The 19,476-nt window shown below is 43.4% G+C and overlaps 3 protein-coding genes across 4 annotated transcripts; 1 reads left to right on the top strand and 2 right to left on the bottom strand.

Moving 5' to 3' along the window:
- Positions 1-318: 318 nt before the first annotated feature.
- Positions 319-2,672, bottom strand: LOC115167731 (kelch repeat and BTB domain-containing protein 13-like). Its single transcript, XM_029722375.1, has one exon. The coding sequence runs from the start codon at positions 2,428-2,430 to the stop codon at positions 892-894; it is 1,539 nt and encodes a 512-aa protein (XP_029578235.1). The 5' UTR covers positions 2,431-2,672; the 3' UTR covers positions 319-891.
- A 2,131-nt stretch (positions 2,673-4,803) lies between these two features.
- Positions 4,804-9,526, top strand: LOC115166910 (ras-like protein family member 12). The gene is made up of 5 exons (XM_029720831.1): positions 4,804-4,923; positions 5,333-5,389; positions 5,709-5,782; positions 6,191-6,381; positions 8,460-9,526. Exons 1-5 carry the CDS (start codon positions 4,812-4,814, stop codon positions 8,788-8,790), a joined length of 765 nt encoding a protein of 254 aa, XP_029576691.1. The 5' UTR covers positions 4,804-4,811; the 3' UTR covers positions 8,791-9,526.
- Positions 9,527-10,165: 639 nt separating this feature from the next.
- Positions 10,166-15,545, bottom strand: LOC115166909 (uncharacterized). 2 transcript variants are annotated; one of them, XM_029720828.1, is made up of 6 exons: positions 15,394-15,545; positions 14,495-14,561; positions 13,943-14,338; positions 13,388-13,516; positions 12,013-12,103; positions 10,166-11,618 (listed from the first exon to the last, which is right to left on the bottom strand). In XM_029720828.1, exons 2-6 carry the CDS (start codon positions 14,532-14,534, stop codon positions 11,111-11,113), a joined length of 1,164 nt encoding a protein of 387 aa, XP_029576688.1. In that variant the 5' UTR covers positions 14,535-14,561; positions 15,394-15,545; the 3' UTR covers positions 10,166-11,110. The 2 variants fall into 2 exon arrangements, with proteins under 2 accessions (XP_029576688.1, XP_029576689.1); XM_029720829.1 differs by having other exon boundaries at positions 15,390-15,539.
- Positions 15,546-19,476: the final 3,931 nt, after the last annotated feature.

Raw genomic sequence — 19,476 nt, forward strand, 5'->3', positions numbered from 1 at the left:
TTCAGTCTTTACGTACATTACTGAACATGTGTTTGGCTTTCATGGAAAGAGCTCTCTGATAGGGCTGTGTCAACTCAATGTAATGAATCACTTGATTATAGTACACTTTACTTGGATACAGAGTCAAATTACCCAGAAGGCTACTTGAGGCAACACATTTATTTTTTATTTGACCTTTATTTAACTAGGCAAGTCAGTTAAGAACAAATTCTTATTTTCAATGACGGCCTAGGAACAGAACGACAGGGGCAGAACGACAGATTTGTACCTTGTCAGCTCAGGGATTTGATCTTGCAACCTTTACGGTTGCTAGTCCAACACTCTAACCACTAGGCTACGCTGCCGTTCTCAAGAACTATAGAAGACAAATTTACTATAGAGTTTCCCAAATGCTATTTAATTATTCTTGGAAGATATGCTGCATTCAAGACATGTGGAAACTAGGAAACTGATATTTCCCACTTGGAAAGTATCCAAATCAACCAATAAGTTAATTAATTTTAACTCAGAGGTTCCGAGTTTCCAACTTGTCATGAATGAAGCAAACTTTAATGTTTACAAATTACTGTTGTCTATGACATTTACATCTTTAGCTCATTTGTTGATTTGTAGAGAGAGACCGCAAGAGTACATTCAGAACAGCACAACGCTGTGTAATATTCAGATAGAAATATGCTATGAAGAACAAACATGCCTCTCTGACATGTAGAAAAAGGAATCGTCAGCTATATTCATGACATTTCTTTCTGCAACGTTTCACGTTTGCCTACTAAAAGTGGCTTAAGTAACATACTAAACCTATTCACAAGAAGTCAGTCAAAGCATTCTAGTTCATTGTCCTGTTGTTGGTTTGTCAGGAGATATTAAAAGACTAAACTTATTCACAGGAAGTCAGTCAAAGCATTGTAGCAGAGAGTCTCTGCGTCTGTGGTCGATCCGATTCCCAAACTCCAGCCCGTCCGTCAACACCTCAGTGTTTCCCACAGTCTTGGCCTTGGGCAGTCTCATGAGAAACGTGTACATGGAGCCGATTCGCCCGAAGCCCTTGGTCTCTCTCTTGGTTTTCCATCTGTACTCCTCCACGGCGAACTCCGTCGTCCTCATGCGGTTGAGGGTAAACACTGAGTCCCCTCTTACTACCGATGTGAACAGGGCTCCTTTACTGTTTGCGTATTGCCCCGGCAAGGCTGTCCACTGACCCGTAGTCAGGTTGTAGCAGTCCATCACACACATCAGGAAGTCTTCGCAGGGCCCGTTGCGCATGACATACAAATTGTCCCTGTGGCCCACCATGCAGTGGCCATAGCTCTGGTCACGGACTAGCGTGGTGACCAGGACCCATTGGTCCCTCTCAGGGACGTACTCGTGGATCTCCGTAACGCCCTTGGGTTTCCAGAGGCAGATGAAGATGCGGCTCATGGCTTTGGTGGAGGCCACGTTGGCGGCTCTGCAGGGGAGATTAGCGGCGCAGCGCCAGGTGGCCGTGGAGACACTGTACTTCTCCACCAACGCCATGGACTTCCGGTCGAACTCCCCACCGATGGCGTAGAGGCAGCCTTCGTGGCCCACTAACGTAAAGTTGTAGCGTGGCTGCTGAGGACTCGAAATAGTGGACCAGGAGTCACTCTCTGGGTCGTAGCAGAAGCCAGAGTCCACAACTTTCATGCTGACGTCGTGGACGCCTCCTATAATGTACAGCTTGTTGTCTAGCACGGTCACACCTGCCATAGTGGTGCTTGTGTTTAAGGGTAGGTGACTCAGCACCTTCCATTCTCTATCTTCGTCATCCAGGTAGCAGACCGTCCTCTGACAGTCTTGGACCTGCTCGACGGTAGGAGAGTGGCTGCAGACTGTGACGTACCGACTGGGGATGAGAGACTCAACGTACTCCACTAGGTCTTCTGGTAAGGTGCTCACAACATCCTCCTTCAGGTCCGAGTACATGTCTTTAATGAATAAAGCAGCTTGATGGGACAGATCCCATAAACCGTAGGTCGCGGCCATGTGGTACATCAACAAGCAGTTCTCCGAGTTGATGATATTGGTCAGGTGCTTTGTCACAGACTCCACCTGTAGAAAGGTGGCACACTCTATGGCTTCCACGATCTCGTCACCACCCAGGATGGGGCGATCCCCGTCCAGGACCCGGAGCGCCAACACAAATCCCCGGGCGCTCAGTCCTTGCAGATGGACCTCATCCTGTTGGCATTCCTGCATTCCCGACTGGAAGAGAGCTCGGAAGTACTCACAGTGCTGCTCGAGTAGGGCTTTGTTCACCACAAAAACGCTCCCGTCAACTCTCACTTTCAGGCTGTCCATCCCTGAGTCCAAAGGCTTGCCGAGGGCAGGCTTGTCACTGTCGGTCCCTGAGCCAGGGCAGCTGCTTGGTTCCATCGCCTCAACTGAAGTGTTCAAACAGCACATTTGCATTTGTCAAGAGTGACGAAGTGCTGAGTCAGATCAAAATAGCTCATGTCCTAGCATGACATTTTATCCATGATGATATTTCCTTTAGGTACAGTAGCAGCTAGACCGAATCCCCCCCTTTCCTCTCCTCTGTGCAGAGCAGATGCACTTGACAGGGTATCCACTGTTTGTATTGCTATTCACAGCTACGAGAATAGCAGAGGCTATAGATAGCAGTTAGGCAACGTGTGGCACAGTTATAATACATTATGGTGACATGCAGCCAGAGGGGAATCTAGTGTTGACCTGCTGGAAAACGGAGATGGGTTGGATGGGAGCGGGTGGGCGAATGGATGGGCACAGCAGTACAGTTATGCTGATGATTTATTGGTCTTTGTCTGTGAGGCTGACAGGTTGTGCCAGCGGAAAATATCAGAACTCTTGGCCTTGGAGCAGTTGGGCAAAGGTGAGAGACAACAATAGATTGTTCCCCGAGGTCACATTTGTTATACGACACTATTATTCCAAACAGTTAAATTCTTAGTAACCTTGTCTGTTAGGGATCTGTTGCACATGACAACAGCATGCAACCAGTCCTTGTTCCAATACAGTCGTGGCACCTGTGCAAATATTTACATGCACATGGACGGATTCACCTACTGTAGTATAAATCGTTCACCCCCTATAAAAATCATGTAAATGTTTACACACAAGGCTTCATAATTAATCCTCTCTCTGTCCTCCACACAAACCCCTATACAAACAGGGGCGCTCTTCCAACAGAGGCCAGAGACCACCTTTGCCACCAATGTAGAGAATGAGGAGGAAGTGGAGTTCTCATTCATTAAAGGGTAAAGGGGGAAACCAAGTCCAGTATGTCAAAAGGTACCTTTTCTTTGTTCTTTCTATTCAAATATGTCAGATTTGAATCTATTACACAAGCAATTACTTTAACATGTGCAAAGTATTAACTGTGAAGTTATGTGATTATCTGTGAAGGGAAATATGCTGCATGAAGACAACAGAATCATTCACTCACTGGATGCAATCCAACCATCTCAACTGACATAACCATTTTATTGATGTCCTTGTTTCTTGTCAATGAAGTTAGTTGGAGATGAGAAAGGCCTACCTGTCACGAAACACTTCGATAGCAGGAGGGGTGAAGTCAGGCGCAGGAGACTGAGGTCTGTGAAACACACGTTTAATCAAGCCTTGTAAAAATGCCACAACAAGGCATGGTGCACAATAATACAAAAGGAGAACAGCTCCAAAAATACTAAGGGACGGGACGCAGCCCGGCAACCCTAATGCCTAAAACACGCAGCGTAATAAGGAAATTACAATATTCCCCTTCGTGCCCAAAAGACACATAAACATAGATCGGTGGCAGCTAGTAGGCCGGCGACAATGACCGCCGAGCACCGCCCGACCGGGGAGCGGCGCCACCTTCTGTGGACGTTGTGACACTACCTTGCCAAATCATATCTGACTGCATGTAGAATAACTATGAGACCTCACCTCAGTTCCCTTAAATGGAGTTTGGAGGTAAATCATGTGCGTAAGCACTAGCGGTTCTGGGGGGGCAGTGCCCCTGTGACAACAATTTTGGACCCCCTTGTGGGCCCCCTAAATGTGGAGTATGAAATAATTTTTACATAACAAATTTTTGCCATCTTTCTTTTTTTACAACCATTATTAGACAGTGGCAATGATGATGATTATGAACATGGTCTTTTGCCTGCTAATGCCTGCAATGCAGTGAAGAAAACAATATGACAACAACAATGTCTAATGTAACTGGCCCCTCTAACAGTACAACTGGCCCAAGCTTGGCCCCCCCAGTTGAAATGGTCTAGAACCACCACTGGTAAGCAGCAACATTCTTCAGCAAATGTTAACCGATTCGTCTACTCAACGCAAGGTCCTACCAGCTGTGCGCGCACGGAGCTGCTCGGGCTTCTTTCACCATCGAGTATGAGCATCCTCATCATCAGACAGGATTTAAGAGCGCGTTCTAAAACTCGTTGGGATGTTTTTATTGCATTTGGATTCATATGATTTTAAATGTAATAAAAAAAAATGTTTTAACTACATCATACCAACTAGCCGATTCACTTCTACCCCAGTCTTTATCTCTGAGAAAACCTTTTAAGGTAAGGTAAGGTTATATTGAAACGTTATGGAAACGTTCAACGTGGGCGTTATTTGCGTTTCCTGCATAGTAGCCTATCATCCATATGCATTAATATTAGTGTTTGTGATACCGTTATAAACATTTCTATTATTTGGTTATGTTATGTTGTTTTTATTGTTAATAATATTCAAAATAATGCATGTGGGCACTGAATAAAGATCCTGTTAATCTGTTTTGGAAACTTGTGTTCCTGGGTTTTAGTCTAAAGATGTCACTGATGTTTGGGAAAGCAAGGAGTTGTAACTTCTCTGCCATCCCCGAGGGGGGACAACCTGAGGTCAATGTGGTCATCCTTGGAGTGACGGGCTCAGGAAAATCAGGTGGCCCACCCATCTTTTTCCCTTTTCTCCTTCATATGCTATTGGATTGATTTAGTGTTTATTGTTAAAACATTAGTGATGTTTAGGTTGGTTTCATATTGTGTTCTGCCACTTAATATACACTGAGTAAACCAAACATTAGGAACTTGCCTTGATTTGTCATCCCTAGTATTTGTAGTGGAGTAGATCCCAGTTTTGTTTACATTTTAATCTAGTTTCAATAGTCCCAGTTTTGATAGTTTGTTATTCATGAAAAGCAATCTACTTCTATCTGATATTTCATTGGAGTGTTTATATAAAAACAGGGTTCCCTTGCCCCATTTGGGACACTAGATTGTACAGTGTGACAGACTGACAACAAAGAGCTTAATCTAAACAGGAAGTGAAGGATTCCCTTCTCTCTTTTCAGCGTTGACTGTCAAATTTCTCACCAAGCGCTTCATCAGTGAATATGACCTCAATCTAGGTAAGCTTCCATTTGCTACCTTCTGAAATAAAATGCAATTGTCAAGAAATTTCCTTGTTAAATAAATAATTTAGGCTCTGTCCTAACATCCCCTCTAATACCATTTAGATTCACGCTGTGCATTGGGAATGCCTTTTATGGTAGGCTAGTATGGACATTAGAACACCTCTGTAATAGTTTGTGTACACTAACTATACAAGAATCGGCAGATGCACTTTCAGAGAAATGTACATTAAACTTGTTCATATTGACTATGAATGACTGTATTGTGATGTTGGGTCAATGTTGTGACATCCATGTTGTGTTCACTGCCATCTAGAGGATACTTACTCTTCTGAGGAGATGGTGGACCAACAGCCTGTCGTTGTGAAAGTTATGGACACAGCTGACCAGGTGGGAATAGTCTTTTTTGAAAGACTATACTACTGCCGTTGTGCCCTTGAGACACTGAACTGCTCCAGGGGCACTGCTCTGCCGCTGACACTGTGCCGCGGTTGGATAATGTGACAGAAGAAAAAAAGGTTTTCAGATTTGCATTGAACACAGAGACAGAGGATGATAGTGAGGAAAGATAGAGGTTGTGTCAAAGGGCAGTAGGTGGGATTCAAACCTGAAGACGTGTGTGCCGTAGGCTGGGGCATTACCATTACAAGAGCCGGGCCACAATGACAGAATTTCTGTGCAAATGGATACCGTTTGAAGATCTATTCTATTCTAAATAAATTGATACGTCTTCTAAAGCCATTGCCACTAATTGTTTTGAAGTGATGACCTTTTCCCCTTGTCTGTCTCTACCGTCAGGACGGCCCAGGGAACTGTGAATGCTACCTCTCGTGGGCCAGTGCCTTCCTTGTGGTCTACAGCATAGACAATAGACGGAGCTTTGAGGGCTGCCAACAGTATCTGGAGGCCGTCACCGTCCACACCAAGACCCTGCAGCCCAAGACCCCCATTATACTGCTGGGCAACAAGCTGGACATGGAGAGATACAGGTGTGTAGCGAATTGGTGGATGGAAGTCCGAGTGGGACTCAAACCTACAACTACTCGTCTGTTAGTGTAATACCTGAGACATTATACCAAGAGGTCCAAACGTCCTGATGAGATTCCGGTGATATAGCTACTAAGCATTGCTGCAGGCGCTCAGAGCTCACTACTGGCTCATATCAGCATAGCCAGTAGCAGCAATACATACCACAGTAGTTAGACATGGAGAGATACCGGTGCAGAAGTCTTGCATGCCAAGATGTCTGTTTTAGACTGTTAGAGACACAGCTGGTGGACATTTAAGAGACAGGTGCATTTAATTAGAAATAGGCTTTCTGTACATGCACACTTCTCAATATAATCTGGTTCATCCCCACCAAGGCTGACCTGCGATTCAAACCCACACCACAGCGACATAACATACTCCAAAAGCCAAGGCATGTCTTGGTCCGGGCTGACAGTGCTTCCAGGAGGAGTGATACCATCCGCAAAGTTCTGTTTTGGCCCATAGCCTCTCAAGTAACACCAAAGCGTTTTGCAGCTCTATGCCTACTTCTGGTAGTCATCTGAAAGCCTGAAATGAAACATCATGTCAGTCCTACTCAATGTTAATGCACACCGCCATCACTGCTGCATGTGTGGCAACTCAAGCCCTCTTAGCTGGTGTTTATGGAAAGACTCATGTTTATTGAAGCACTTCCAGTAAAGTTGATTCATGGCAAGCCTGCAACCACTTATATTTGTCTCCCAGTGTAAGATGTCTTCATGTTGCTATATTTAACCAAAACATATAACGTACATAAATGTATGAAGCAATAATGGCCAGCAGACTTATAGCCACTCCAACACAACTTCTTTTTTTCTTCTAGTTGTAAGACATTGTCATGTTGCTAGTAACAAGGCATGATGTGTAATTAACATTTTTTGTGGGTCAACATTTCTTTGGTTCCATCAGGTGACGTCCTGACAACTGATAGACAGAAATGTTCTTGCAACGTTGCCCATGAAACTTGTCTAGAACATTAATATATTATTTTTCTTTCTCCACAATTTCGATCTTGTCTCATCACTACAACTCCCCAACCGGCTCGGGAGGCGAAGGTCGAGTCATGTGTCATCCGAAACATGGCTCGCCAAGCCGCGCTTCTTAACACCCGCCCGCTTAACCCGGAAGCCAGCTGCACCAATGTGTCAGAGGAAACACTGTTCAACTGACAACCATTGTCAGCTTGCAGGCACCCGGCCTGCCACAAGGAGTCGCTAGCGCACAATGAGTCAAATAAAGCCCCCCCCGGCCAAACCCTCCCCTAACCCGGACGACGCTGGGCCAATTGTGCACCGCCCTATGGGACTCCCGATCACGGCCGGTTGTGACACAGCCCGGGAATGAACCCGGGTCTGTAGTGGTGCCTCTAGCACTGCGATGCAGTGCCTTAGACCACTGCACCACTTGGGAGGCCCAAACATCAATATATTATGTTTGGAGAATATGGCAACCATGTTCTGTGTATGTTTGGTGGGACGTTGATGGAATATTCTCTTAACACTCAGAAAACTGGACACATGAATGTTCTTGCAACGTTCCCTTGAAACATGTCTAGAAAATGTATATCTTAAGTCCTGAGAACATAGTCACCGAATTCTGGGTAAGTTATATTTGAATGGAATAATCTCTTGGAACATTCCTATGAAAACGTTAGTTTATGACCTAATGAGACTTCTAAGGGAACGCTCTCTAAAGTTGTGGGAAAGTTTGTTGTTAGCTAGGGATGTACGGTATGTGATTGACTAATGATATGTGCAAAGTTGCCACATTATAGTACTGATTATAGTGGTCAGTGTGTTTTGGAGCTGTTTAAACTAAAGGGCTTGTTTTCTCTTTCTCCCTCTCTCTCTCTCTCTCTCTCTCCTGTTTTCTCTTTCTCCCTCTCTCTCTCATTCTCACTGTTATCACCTCTCTCTCTCACCCATCCTCACTCACTCACTCCTTATCGCTCTCTCGCTCTCCTTCTCTTCTCTCTCTCACTCTCTTCTCTCTCTCTCTTCACTCCCCATCACCCTGTCTCTCCCACTCTGTCTTTCAGGCAGGTGAGTAAGTTGGACCGCTCGGCCCTAGCCTCCCGTTTCGGCTGCCTGTTCTTCGAGCTGTCTGTCCAGCGGGTCTTCCATGAAGCCGTGAGGGAGGCCAGGCAGGCGGGCGGCAAAAGGAGCCCCCCGTTATGCCCCCTTTACATCAGTGAGGACAACAAGCCATTGTTCAGCCTTGCCACCGTGCCCCCGTTCACCACCCCCTGCTACAAGGAGCTCCCAGTGCCCGCCACCGCCAAGCTGGTGACGGTCAAGTCGTCGCGGGTACAGAGCAAACGGCGGGCACCCACGCTGACGCTGCTCAAGGGCTTCAAGATCTTCCGATGAGTCGATGGAGAATGAGACCAGACTTAAAGACTGGACATTTGAGACTTGTCTCAAACTTGTGCTCAAAGACTTGAGACTTATGCTCAAACCTTGAGACCTAACTTGGACTTGTGCCAGAGACTTGAGACTTAACTTGGACTTGTGCTCAGACTTAACTTGGACTTGTGCTCAGAGACTTGAGACTTAACTTGGACTTGTGCTCAGAGATTTGAGTCTGCCATAGTGGCTTACAATATGGACAAGTGAGAGAACTGTGAAATAGGTTATGAGAGACAATGGACTGTGTCAAATGTGAAAAGCAGAACAAAATGGAGTCAGAATAACATACAACCAAGCCATCAACATACTGTATGCAGCAGAAGCTGTCATGATGGATATCACCATCACTAAGTTGGAGCGTGTACCAAAACATCATGATGACTTACTGCACCTCCAAGTGAAGAGAAGGAACAGTAATTATCAGAGCTCCTTGAGAGATGGACAGTAATGGACTGGTGTTTAAACTGACATTGTGAATGTTGAATTTATATTGCCAAAGTTTTCAAAGTTTGTCTTGAAGTCAGTTACTGGGACAAAGTTATGTTAGTTGCCAAATGTATTGTGATGATTGGAGTGCTTATGATGGTGATGGTATGTTCACTGTAGTGTAGATTGCTGACACTATGCACATGTATTTTTATATACATTTTAATAAGCTTTAAAGGAAAACTAATTTGATCGAATGAAGACATTTTGTTACATGTTTTAAGTTATTTAATGTTGTAACACATAAAGTAGCAAGTCAATCTTTGAGTTAAAGGCCCAGTGCAGTCAAAATTCTGTTTTTCTGTGTTTTATATTATATTGTACAACAGTTGATGAAACTAACACTGTAAAAGTGTGAAAAAATTTGATCAGTGTTATTTCCTGATAGTTGCTGGTTTCTAATCAGCAGGTTTGCATGACCGGGAGTTTTGGCTTTCCATGGTGACATCACCATGCTATAATTGGTTCATAGACAAATAACAAAGACAGTTCCAAACATCTCTGCCAATAACAGCTAGTTTTCAGTTTTCCCCTCCCATCTCAGACCACTCCCAGACAGTCTTAGCGAAATTCTTGCTTGAGAAATATGTTTTTGCTAAAAAGCATTTTTTGCCAATTTTAATGGAAATCTATTACAGTAAGGTACTTAATTGCTACCCAGTAATGATTTGATATTGATATCAAAACAACTGCATTGGGGCTTTAACTTCATATATACATCGATTTCACGAGTTGTGGGCGCCCTCCTCAGGCTCATCAGAGTAACAACTGTTGCATTTTTTGTAACTTAAAACACATTTTTATACTATTGTATGCTAATGCCATCCCAACCAAAATTACAAAACAGAACTATTTTGATATGAACAGTTTTATTTCCTTATTGTAAATACTGCAATTGGTGGAATGCTTTTATAACACAATGACAATCTATCTTACATATGGAGAGGTGGTATGATGACAAAAGTTAACCAACTGAATTCTGTTTTCTGTCCAAAATATCTATATGTGAATACTCTCTCACAAGAGCTTTCCACTATACTCACAGCAAGATCATTTGAGTTTGGATTATATTAGGATCCCCATTAGCTGATGCCATGACGTCGGCTAATCTTCCTGGTGTCCAGCATTATAACTAAAATTACTTTACAAATAAAATTACAAAAGAGATGTATAAAGAGAAGTTTGATCTTCCAATCTTAATGTTATCTCAGACCATGTTTAGTTGCCTTTTAGTGCTTCCCAAGTAGACTAAAGTTGAATAGCTTATGACACATGGTTTATAAGTGTTCCTACATACTGCCAAGTGACATAGGAAAACTTTTCACTACACTATAAACAACACGTTGCACTTCTTCATGACCAAAAACAACATTTACAAACTATTTGGTATCCCAAATAGTTGGTTGCGATGTTTCGACGGCCAGTAATGTTTACAGTAGATGTATATTCCAAGCATTGCTGAAACTGCAACCAAGAAAGTACTTGTGAATGATTACTGTGATACTGCACATCTTGTACACAGCATTATTTGTAGTAGTTATATACCCTTTTCACACTACTGAGCCAAGTCAAGCTGTACTGCGCTGGCATGGTTACGCATCACAGCACAGTACGGTCTGACTCAGCAAAGTAGTGTAAAAAGGGCATTACAGTAATTAAACAGACAGTGGTTGTTTAAGTTACAGGTAAAAATAAAACAACTTAAAATGACAGTTATGCCTAAGTAAATAGGAGTTTCTGTTCTGCCTCTGCGGAGGAGCAGTAATGAGAAACGTGGCTGTTATATCTCTCTCCTTCATCCCTCTACCACCACTCCCTCCGCTGCCTCCTCTTTCTCTACCTCCTCCACCACCTCAACCACCTCCTCTTTCTTCAACACCTCCTCTTTCTCTACCTCCTCCACCACCTCAACCACCTCTTTCTTCAACACCTCCTCTTTCTCTACCTCCTCCACCACCTCAACCACCTCTTTCTTCAACACCTCCTCTTTCTCTACCTCCGCCAACACCTCCACTTCCCCCTCAGGCTCGGGGTACAGGCTGGACACGTTCCCGTCCTTCCAGGTCACCACAATGTCCCCCGGTTTGAGCCCCTCTACCTCCCCGTTGTCCTGGAGGGGCTTGGCCTGGCTCACTGGGATCTCAGATTGGTTCATACTGACCTGGACAGAGGCGCTGTTGATGGGTTTGACCTCTGAGTTAGTTCTTTGACCTCTAACTTCCGTGACGATGACCTGTAGTTCTTCCGCCTCCGGCTTCATGGCCAGAGCCACCGCCTTGTACTTGGCTATCTTACTCCTGTTTCTGTGTGGAGGATGATGGGAAATGTAGTCACTGTGGTGTAAATGAAGATGACCAGCACGCACAAATATGGCGATTGCTTTTGTTTTCTTCCATAACAGATCCTGTATTTAGGTTCCACGGAGCCTTTGGTTGCATCCCAAATGGAACCCTATTCCCTACATAGTGCACTACTTTTGACCAGGGGCCATAAGGCTAGGGTGTTATTTGGGATGAACACTTTGTTTGGATCATTTATTGTTGTTGACCATAAGTATCTTCACCACACCATGTTTCATAATTGAAGACACATGGGATATTTCTTGTTTAGAATTACAGTGTATTACATTAGTATTTTTGAGTTGAGTGGGTAGACATTAGTCTACTTAAGTTGAGTAAGTGTCAGATAGGGGCTTACTTGTTCGCCATGGAGCCCATTCCCAGAAGCAGACAGCCCAGCAGACTGGCAGCGAAGGACAGACCCAGCATCGCAAACTTCCAGGGAGTTGCTGTGATGACAAAAACACACAGCTGTAACTGCGGAAATTCTTCCCACCGTTATAACCCCACAGGAAATTTCAGAGGTGATCATTGGAACTTGGACCAAGTGGACCAAGTGTGCACTTAACAGCTTTATTTTTTTACAGACTTGGAGTCTTGGCGGGAATAAAAGTTTACTACCATGTAAATCTGACTAAGAGAAAAAGTGCTTCATTATAACCAATCCCTTTATGGAGGCTTTGGGATCAGATCACATAAATGACACCACCAGCTCTACAGTGCCATGAAAAGTGAAAACTGATTAACTGAGTATATATTGTAAGAACAAACTGCTCAGTAGGATAACGTAATGGAGCTGGATAACGCAATGGAGCTGAATAACATAATGGAGCTGAATAACATAATGGAGCTGGATAACGTAATGGAGCTGGATAACATAATGGAGCTGGATAACGTAATGGAGCTGGATAACGTAATGGAGCTGAATAACATAATGGAGCTGAATAACATAATGGAGCTGGATAACGTAATGGAGCTGGATAACGTAATGGAGCTGAATAACATAATGGAGCTGAATAACATAATGGAGCTGGATAACGTAATGGAGCTGGATAACATAATGGAGCTGAATAACATAATGGAGCTGGATAACGTAATGGAGCTGGATAACGTAATGGAGCTGGATAACGTAATGGAGCTGGATAACGTAATGGAGCTGAATAACATAATGGAGCTGGATAACGTAATGGAGCTGGATAACGTAATGGAGCTGGAAAACATAATGGAGCTGAATAACATAATGGAGCTGGATAACGTAATGGAGCTGGATAACGTAATGGAGCTGAATAACATAATGGAGCTGGATAACGTAATGGAGCTGGATAACATAATGGAGCTGAATAACATAATGGAGCTGAATAACATAATGGAGCTGAATAACGTATTGGAGCTGGATAACGTAATAGAGCTGGATAACGTAATGGAGCTGGATAACATAATGGAGCTGTCATATCAAATAGCCTACTTAAGAACAATCCAATCATATCTATTTTACTTGTAATTTCCGAAACAATGGCCATGGATCAGCTCGCTACCCTGAAACAACATTAACCTAATACAACACTAATAATACCCTTTTCACACTATCATGCCAACCTTATCTGTACTGTGCTGGCTTGGCTATTTTCCTTCCACATTGTCCTTTCCAGCAAGGCACAGAACAACTTAGCTCAGTTTGGCTCAGCTCGGTAGTGGGAAAAAGGTACAATAGCTTTGTAAAGAGCAGCACTTACGGTCCTCAGTGCGATAGAACCATCTGAGGAATTCTTTCTGTTCATCGGTCATACCAGGAGGCCCCGCTTTCTGCTCTTCCGCAGGTTTCACCTCAAACTCATCGGGATCGCTCGATGCCCTTTTGGATCCTGCAGGTGCCAATACAAATATACAAACACATATTGCACCACCATCCTCTGTGTTAGTTTTTATGCGGACAAAATGGTGGCCACAATGGCACCATGTGGCCAAGGTGGACTGAGGGACTATTGTGGAAGGACATTGAGTTAATATCTTCTAGCCTAGGTTTGAGAGGCCCATGCTGTATCAATTCACACAAAGCCCCAATCTAACAACTGCTAACTTGTGATGAAGTCAATCATTCAAAAGGAGATGAAAATGTTACATTATTTTCAACATCTTGAGTGCTTATTTGGCTCATTCTAGAGCTTCACTCATGTAAGTCAATTTACACAAAGATCCAATTTCATGCCATGAGGATTTGTTACACAATCAGTGAATTTAAATGTAAATTAAGCGATTAAAAAACTATTGAGATAACAACAATCACTTACTGAGCCTCTCCTGGCATATATCCCCCTCATCCAGAGACCTCCACTTGGTCTGCTTGCTCCTGTGGGACAGCGTCAGTCGTTTCCCGTCTGTGGAGAGCTCCAGAGAACTGTTCTGACTGATCAGCCTGTTCAACTCACACCCCCACCGCAGCCCCCCATCACCCCTGTGTCCCCCATCCTCTACCCCCTCACAGGGTACAGTCTGGATGGGGTTAGAGTGGTGGGCCGACAGGCACCTGGAGGTCCCCACACGCTCCAGGAGACTCTGGTCCCTCCAGATCCACTGCTGGAGAACTGAGTCCAGGTTGCATTTATTCAGCTGCACCAGGCCCGTCTTGGGGAAGTCCTCCAAGCACAGGCTGTGGAGGGTGTTGTGGATCATGAAGCTACTTACCCCTGGAAGTGCAGTATAGTGGACATGCATTGTAGTGAGCGTAGTGTTATGACAAATCAAAAACATGCTTCCACTTGTTGTTGTGGTTTTATGGCAAAAGGAATCAGGGGATTTTTGGTGTTTCAGTGAAAGGTGTACGTGTGAAGGGATAGCATTACCTGGCAAGAGGAGACAGAGTTTGATCCACACACGAAACATGTCTGAAGTGGATGAAATCTGCAATGACTGTTGACATAAATCAGAATGACAATGTATTCCCTTAATCAAGAATACAAGATCAACACTTACACATAATAATAATCATAGTTATGTAAATGTAACTTTTATTATGGCTTGGTTCACATTAGAAAGTTGTATGGTAGTATTCCTGGGATGGTAGTATCCAGCACACATTTTTACTGGGCTTCTCAACCGGCAAAAACAAAGCATAAGTCTGCGTTGAATTAGTGGACCAAAGGGAAACATACACATCCACCTTATAAACTGAGAGTTTATCCAAAGCACTGCCTTTGTGCCGCAATTCCATCTCTACACTCAAAACAACGTTGAAAGTATGTAGAGGCATTGTACCTTGCTAATTCCATTATGTACATGTATATTCCATTACGTACTGTAATAGTGTGTATTAGGCTACAATATTTGGTCCTGAAGAGAAATACTCATCATCGAGTAAACTCTTTAGAAAAGTTGTCCATCATTGCACTTTTATGGCCGATAGCGCGGCGCCAATAAAATGTTAGAGGTTAAATCGAAACATACTCCTATCCCATAAACAAATTCAAATGTAAATGTAGATAATCTAATGGTTGACTCTCTGTGTGTACAGTACACATCAAAAGCTGGTGGTTATCAATCTTATTACCCCAATGATCCTGTTAACTATGATCCAAACATCCTATCAATAAAAGTTGCTATAAGCGTTAACAATCCAAATAAAAATTATACACTACAAGTCCTCCTAACCAATAGCTATATATCATTAATTTAAAAGTAAAAAAATGGATGTACCAATTGCAGACAGTAGCTTTAAAGTAATGAAAACAATTTACTCACTTACCAGGGTCTGTTTCTCTCACAGCCTGACTCGGAGAAGGGAGGTAGTGCAGTAGGGAACATGATTCTACCTGTTGAACATTCACAACGCAGAAGAGAGGCTTTCCAAAGTGCATGTGGGAGGAGATTGGTTCATTGAGTCTCTTGATTATGGCTATATGGCATCTGTAAATGTTCCCTTTATAGCTGGGGATATGGGGACTTTTTATGTGGTGCAATGTGTTCTTCATTTATTAACGAATGCATAGTCGGGAAGTAGTTGGGGATGTTATTGCTAGAGAGAAATGTTGAGACAGGTGAAACAGCCTCCTTATAGTGATGGCAGTCTTTTCTTTCTCAATGATAAGAAGTTGTGAATGCTTCATTAGGCTACTGTAAACTACTGCCTAGTGTACTGCACCACAACTGGGCCTACTTCATTACAATCTTCTCCTAACTCAATGGAATGGAATCCATCCTGTGCTCAAGCTTTTAAACTCATTATCCTTGCATCGACAAGGTCAGTGACCAGGGTTGCTTGGTTACTGTTTAGTTAGCCTTGCTGGGGCCTTGCCATTGCAGTTTGTAGACATGGGAGGAAAACAGTCTGTGTTTGGTCAAACATCTGGCACATGTGGAACTGTCGTGATATCTGTCTGTTAAACAAGAGACTTAAAGCGATTTTTATTTCTTTATGGCAAGTATGTTTTACAGTTAAAGGTATATGACCTCCAGGTCATCTACCATACCTTAGCAGAGGAGAAAGAAGTAGGCTGGCCTTTTAAGTGACTGAGTTAAACGGTTTTGTGAACACAAAGACATTATTTGCCAACACTTTAAAAATCAACAGGATGAGGATACTCAAATAACAAATAATTTTGTTTGTTGGTTGTGAAGATACCCTAAAAACACACTACTTCGATACAGCTACGACCAGAAGTGACTTTTTTGTAGCAGGTTAGGAGAATTTACGCAGCAGGTAAGGAGAATCAACATAGCAGGTTAGGATAATTAGATTAAGGTTAGGAAAAGGGTTAGGGTTTGGGTTAGCGAAAATGCTCTCATATCATAACCTGCAATGAAAAGTAACTTCTGGTCATAGTTGTTTCAAAGTGATGTGTTTTTAGGGAGTCCCATTGGTTGTGGTTGGAATAAAGTCAATTATTTACATTTATAATATCCCTTCTCTGTGAGGAAAATACATAACCTCAAATAAACAGTTTAGTTCCATGGGAGAGAACTTGATTATCTCTGAGTTCCCTGAATTCCTATCGGATCTTGTAGTCATAGCAGATAATATTCTAATTTTTGGTGACTTTAACATTCACATGGAAAAGTCCACAGACCCACTCCAAAAGGCTTTCGGAGCCATCATCGACTCAGTGGGTTTTGTCCAACATGTCTCTGGACCTACTCACTGCCACAGTCATACTCTGGACCTAGTTTTGTCCCATGGAATAAATGTTGTGGATCTTAATGTTTTTCCTCATAATCCTGGATTATCGGACCACCATTTTATTGCGTTTACAATTGCAACAAATAATCTGCTCAGACCCCAACCAAGGAAGATTAAAAGTCGTGCTATAAATTCTCAGACAACCCAAAGATTCCTTGATGCCCTTCCAGACTCCCTCTGCCTACCCAAGGACGTCAGAGGACAAGAATCAGTTAACCACCTAACCGAGGAACTCAATTTAACCTTGCGCAATACCCTAGATGCAGTTGCACCCCTAAAAATTAAAAACATCTGTCATAAGAAACTAGCTCCCTGGTATACAGAAAATACACGAGCTCTGAAGCAAGCTTCCAGAAAATTGGAACGGAAATGGCGCCACACTAAACTGGAAGTCTTCCGGCTAGCTTGGAAAGACAGTACCGTGCAGTATCGAAGAGCCCTCACTGCTGCACGATCATCCTATTTTTCCAACTTAATTGAGGAAAATAAGAACAATCCGAAATTTCTTTTTGACACTGTCGCAAAGCTAACTAAAAAGCAGCATTCGCAAATGGAGGATGGCTTTCACTTCAGCAGTAATACATTTATGAACTTCTTTGAGGAAAAGATCATGATCATTAGAAAGCAAATTACGGACTCCTCTTTAAATCTGGGTATTCCTCCAGGGCTCCATTGTCCTGAGTCTGCACAACTCTGCCAGGACCTAGGATCAAGGGAGATACTAAAGTGTTTTAGTACTATATCTCTTGACATAATGATGAAAATAATCATGGCCTCCAAACCCTCAAGCTGCATACTGGACCCTATTCCAACTAAACTACTGAAAGAGCTGCTTCCTGTGCTTGGCCCTCCTATGTTGAACATAATAAACGGCTCTCTATCCACCGGATGTGTACCAAGCTCACTAAAAGTGGCAGTAATAAAGCCTCTCTTGAAAAAGCCGAATCTTGACCCAGAAATTATAAAAAACTATCGGCCTATATCGAATCTTCCATTCCTCTCAAAAATTTTAGAAAAAGTTGTTGCGCAGCAACTCACTGCCTTCCTGAAGACAAACAATGTATACGAAACGCTTCAGTCTGGTTTTAGACCCCATCATAGCACTGAGACTGCACTTGTGAAGGTGGTAAATGACCTTTTAATGACGTCAGACCGAGGCTCTGCATCTGTCCTCATGCTCCTAGATCTTAGTGCCGCTTTTGATACCATCGATCACCACATTCTTTTGGAGAGATTGGAAACCCAAATTGGTCTACATGGACAAGTTCTGGCCTGGTTTAGATCTTATCTGTCGGAAAGATATCAGTTTGTCTCTGTGAATGGTTCGTCCTCTGACAAATCAATTGTAAATTTCGGTGTTCCTCAAGGTTCCGTTCTAGGACCACTATTGTTTTCACTATATATTTTACCTCTTGGGGATGTCATTCGAAAACATAATGTTAAATTTCACTGCTATGCGGACGACACACAGCTGTACATTTCAATGAAACATGGTGAAGCCCCAAAATTGCCCTCGCTAGAAGCCTGTGTTTCAGACATAAGGAAGTGGATGGCTGCAAATGTTCTACTTTTAAACTCGGACAAAACAGAGATGCTTGTCCTAGGTCCCAAGAAACAAAGAGATCTTCTGTTGAATCTGACAATTAATCTGGATGGTTGTACAGTCGTCTCAAATAAAACTGTGAAGGACCTCGGTGTTACTCTGGACCCTGATCTCTCTTTTGAAGAACATATCAAGACTGCTTCAAGGACAGCTTTTTTCCATCTACGTAACATTGCAAAAATCAGAAACTTTCTGTCCAAAAATGACGCAGAAAAATTAATCCATGCTTTTGTTACTTCTAGGCTCGACTACTGCAATGCTCTACTTTCCGGCTACCCGGATAAAGCACTAAACAAACTTCAGTTAGTGCTAAATACAGCTGCTAGAATCCTGACTAGAGCCAAAAAAATTGATCATATTACTCCAGTGCTAGCCTCCCTACACTGGCTTCCTGTTAAGGCAAGGGCTGATTTCAAGGTTTTACTGCTAACCTACAAAGCATTACATGGGCTTGCTCCTACCTATCTTTCCGATTTGGTCCTGCCGTACATACCTACACGTACGCTACGGTCACAAGACGCAGGCCTCCTAATTGTCCCTAGAATTTCTAAGCAAACGGCTGGAGGTAGGGCTTTCTCCTATAGAGCTCCATTTTTATGGAATGGTCTGCCTACCCATGTGAGAGACGCAGACTCAGTCTCAACCTTTAAGTCTTTACTGAAGACTTATCTCTTCAGTAGGTCCTATGATTAAGTATAGTCTGGCCCAGGAGTGTGAAGGTGAACGGAAAGGCTGGAGCAACGAACCGCCCTTGCTGTCTCTGCCTTGTCGGTTCCCCTCTTCCCACTGGGATTCTCTGCCTCTAACCCTTTTACAGGGGCTGAGTCACTGACTTACTGGTGTTCTTCCATGCCGTCCATGGGAGGGGTGCGTCACTTGAGTAGGTTGAGCCACTGACGTGGTCTTCCTGTCTGGGTTGGCGCCCCCCCCTTGGGTTGTGCCGTGGCGGAGATCTTTGTGGGCTATACTCGGCCTTGTCTTCGGACGGTAAGTTGGTGGTTGTAGATATCCCTCTAGTGGTGTGGGGGCTGTGCTTTGGCAAAGTGGGT

Source organism: Salmo trutta, chromosome 29 (genome assembly GCF_901001165.1).
Source record: "Salmo trutta chromosome 29, fSalTru1.1, whole genome shotgun sequence".
NCBI classification, from domain to species: Eukaryota; Metazoa; Chordata; class Actinopteri; order Salmoniformes; family Salmonidae; genus Salmo; species Salmo trutta.

Excerpts from the sequence above, each read along its gene's own strand:
- LOC115167731 (XM_029722375.1), bottom strand. The coding sequence starts at position 2,430 with ATGCAAATGTGCTGTTTGAACACTTCAGTTGAGGCGATGGAACCAAGC.
- LOC115166910 (XM_029720831.1), top strand. The coding sequence starts at position 4,812 with ATGTCACTGATGTTTGGGAAAGCAAGGAGTTGTAACTTCTCTGCCATC. Across the intron at positions 4,924-5,332 it reads GACGGGCTCAGGAAAATCAG|CGTTGACTGTCAAATTTCTC; the intron begins GTGGCCCACCCA and ends CTCTCTTTTCAG. Across the intron at positions 5,783-6,190 it reads TTATGGACACAGCTGACCAG|GACGGCCCAGGGAACTGTGA; the intron begins GTGGGAATAGTC and ends CTCTACCGTCAG.
- LOC115166909 (XM_029720828.1), bottom strand. The coding sequence starts at position 14,534 with ATGTTTCGTGTGTGGATCAAACTCTGTCTCCTCTTGCCAG. Across the intron at positions 13,517-13,942 it reads TATATGCCAGGAGAGGCTCA|GATCCAAAAGGGCATCGAGC; the intron begins GTAAGTGATTGT and ends TGGCACCTGCAG. Across the intron at positions 11,619-12,012 it reads ATGGGCTCCATGGCGAACAA|AAACAGGAGTAAGATAGCCA; the intron begins GTAAGCCCCTAT and ends TCCTCCACACAG.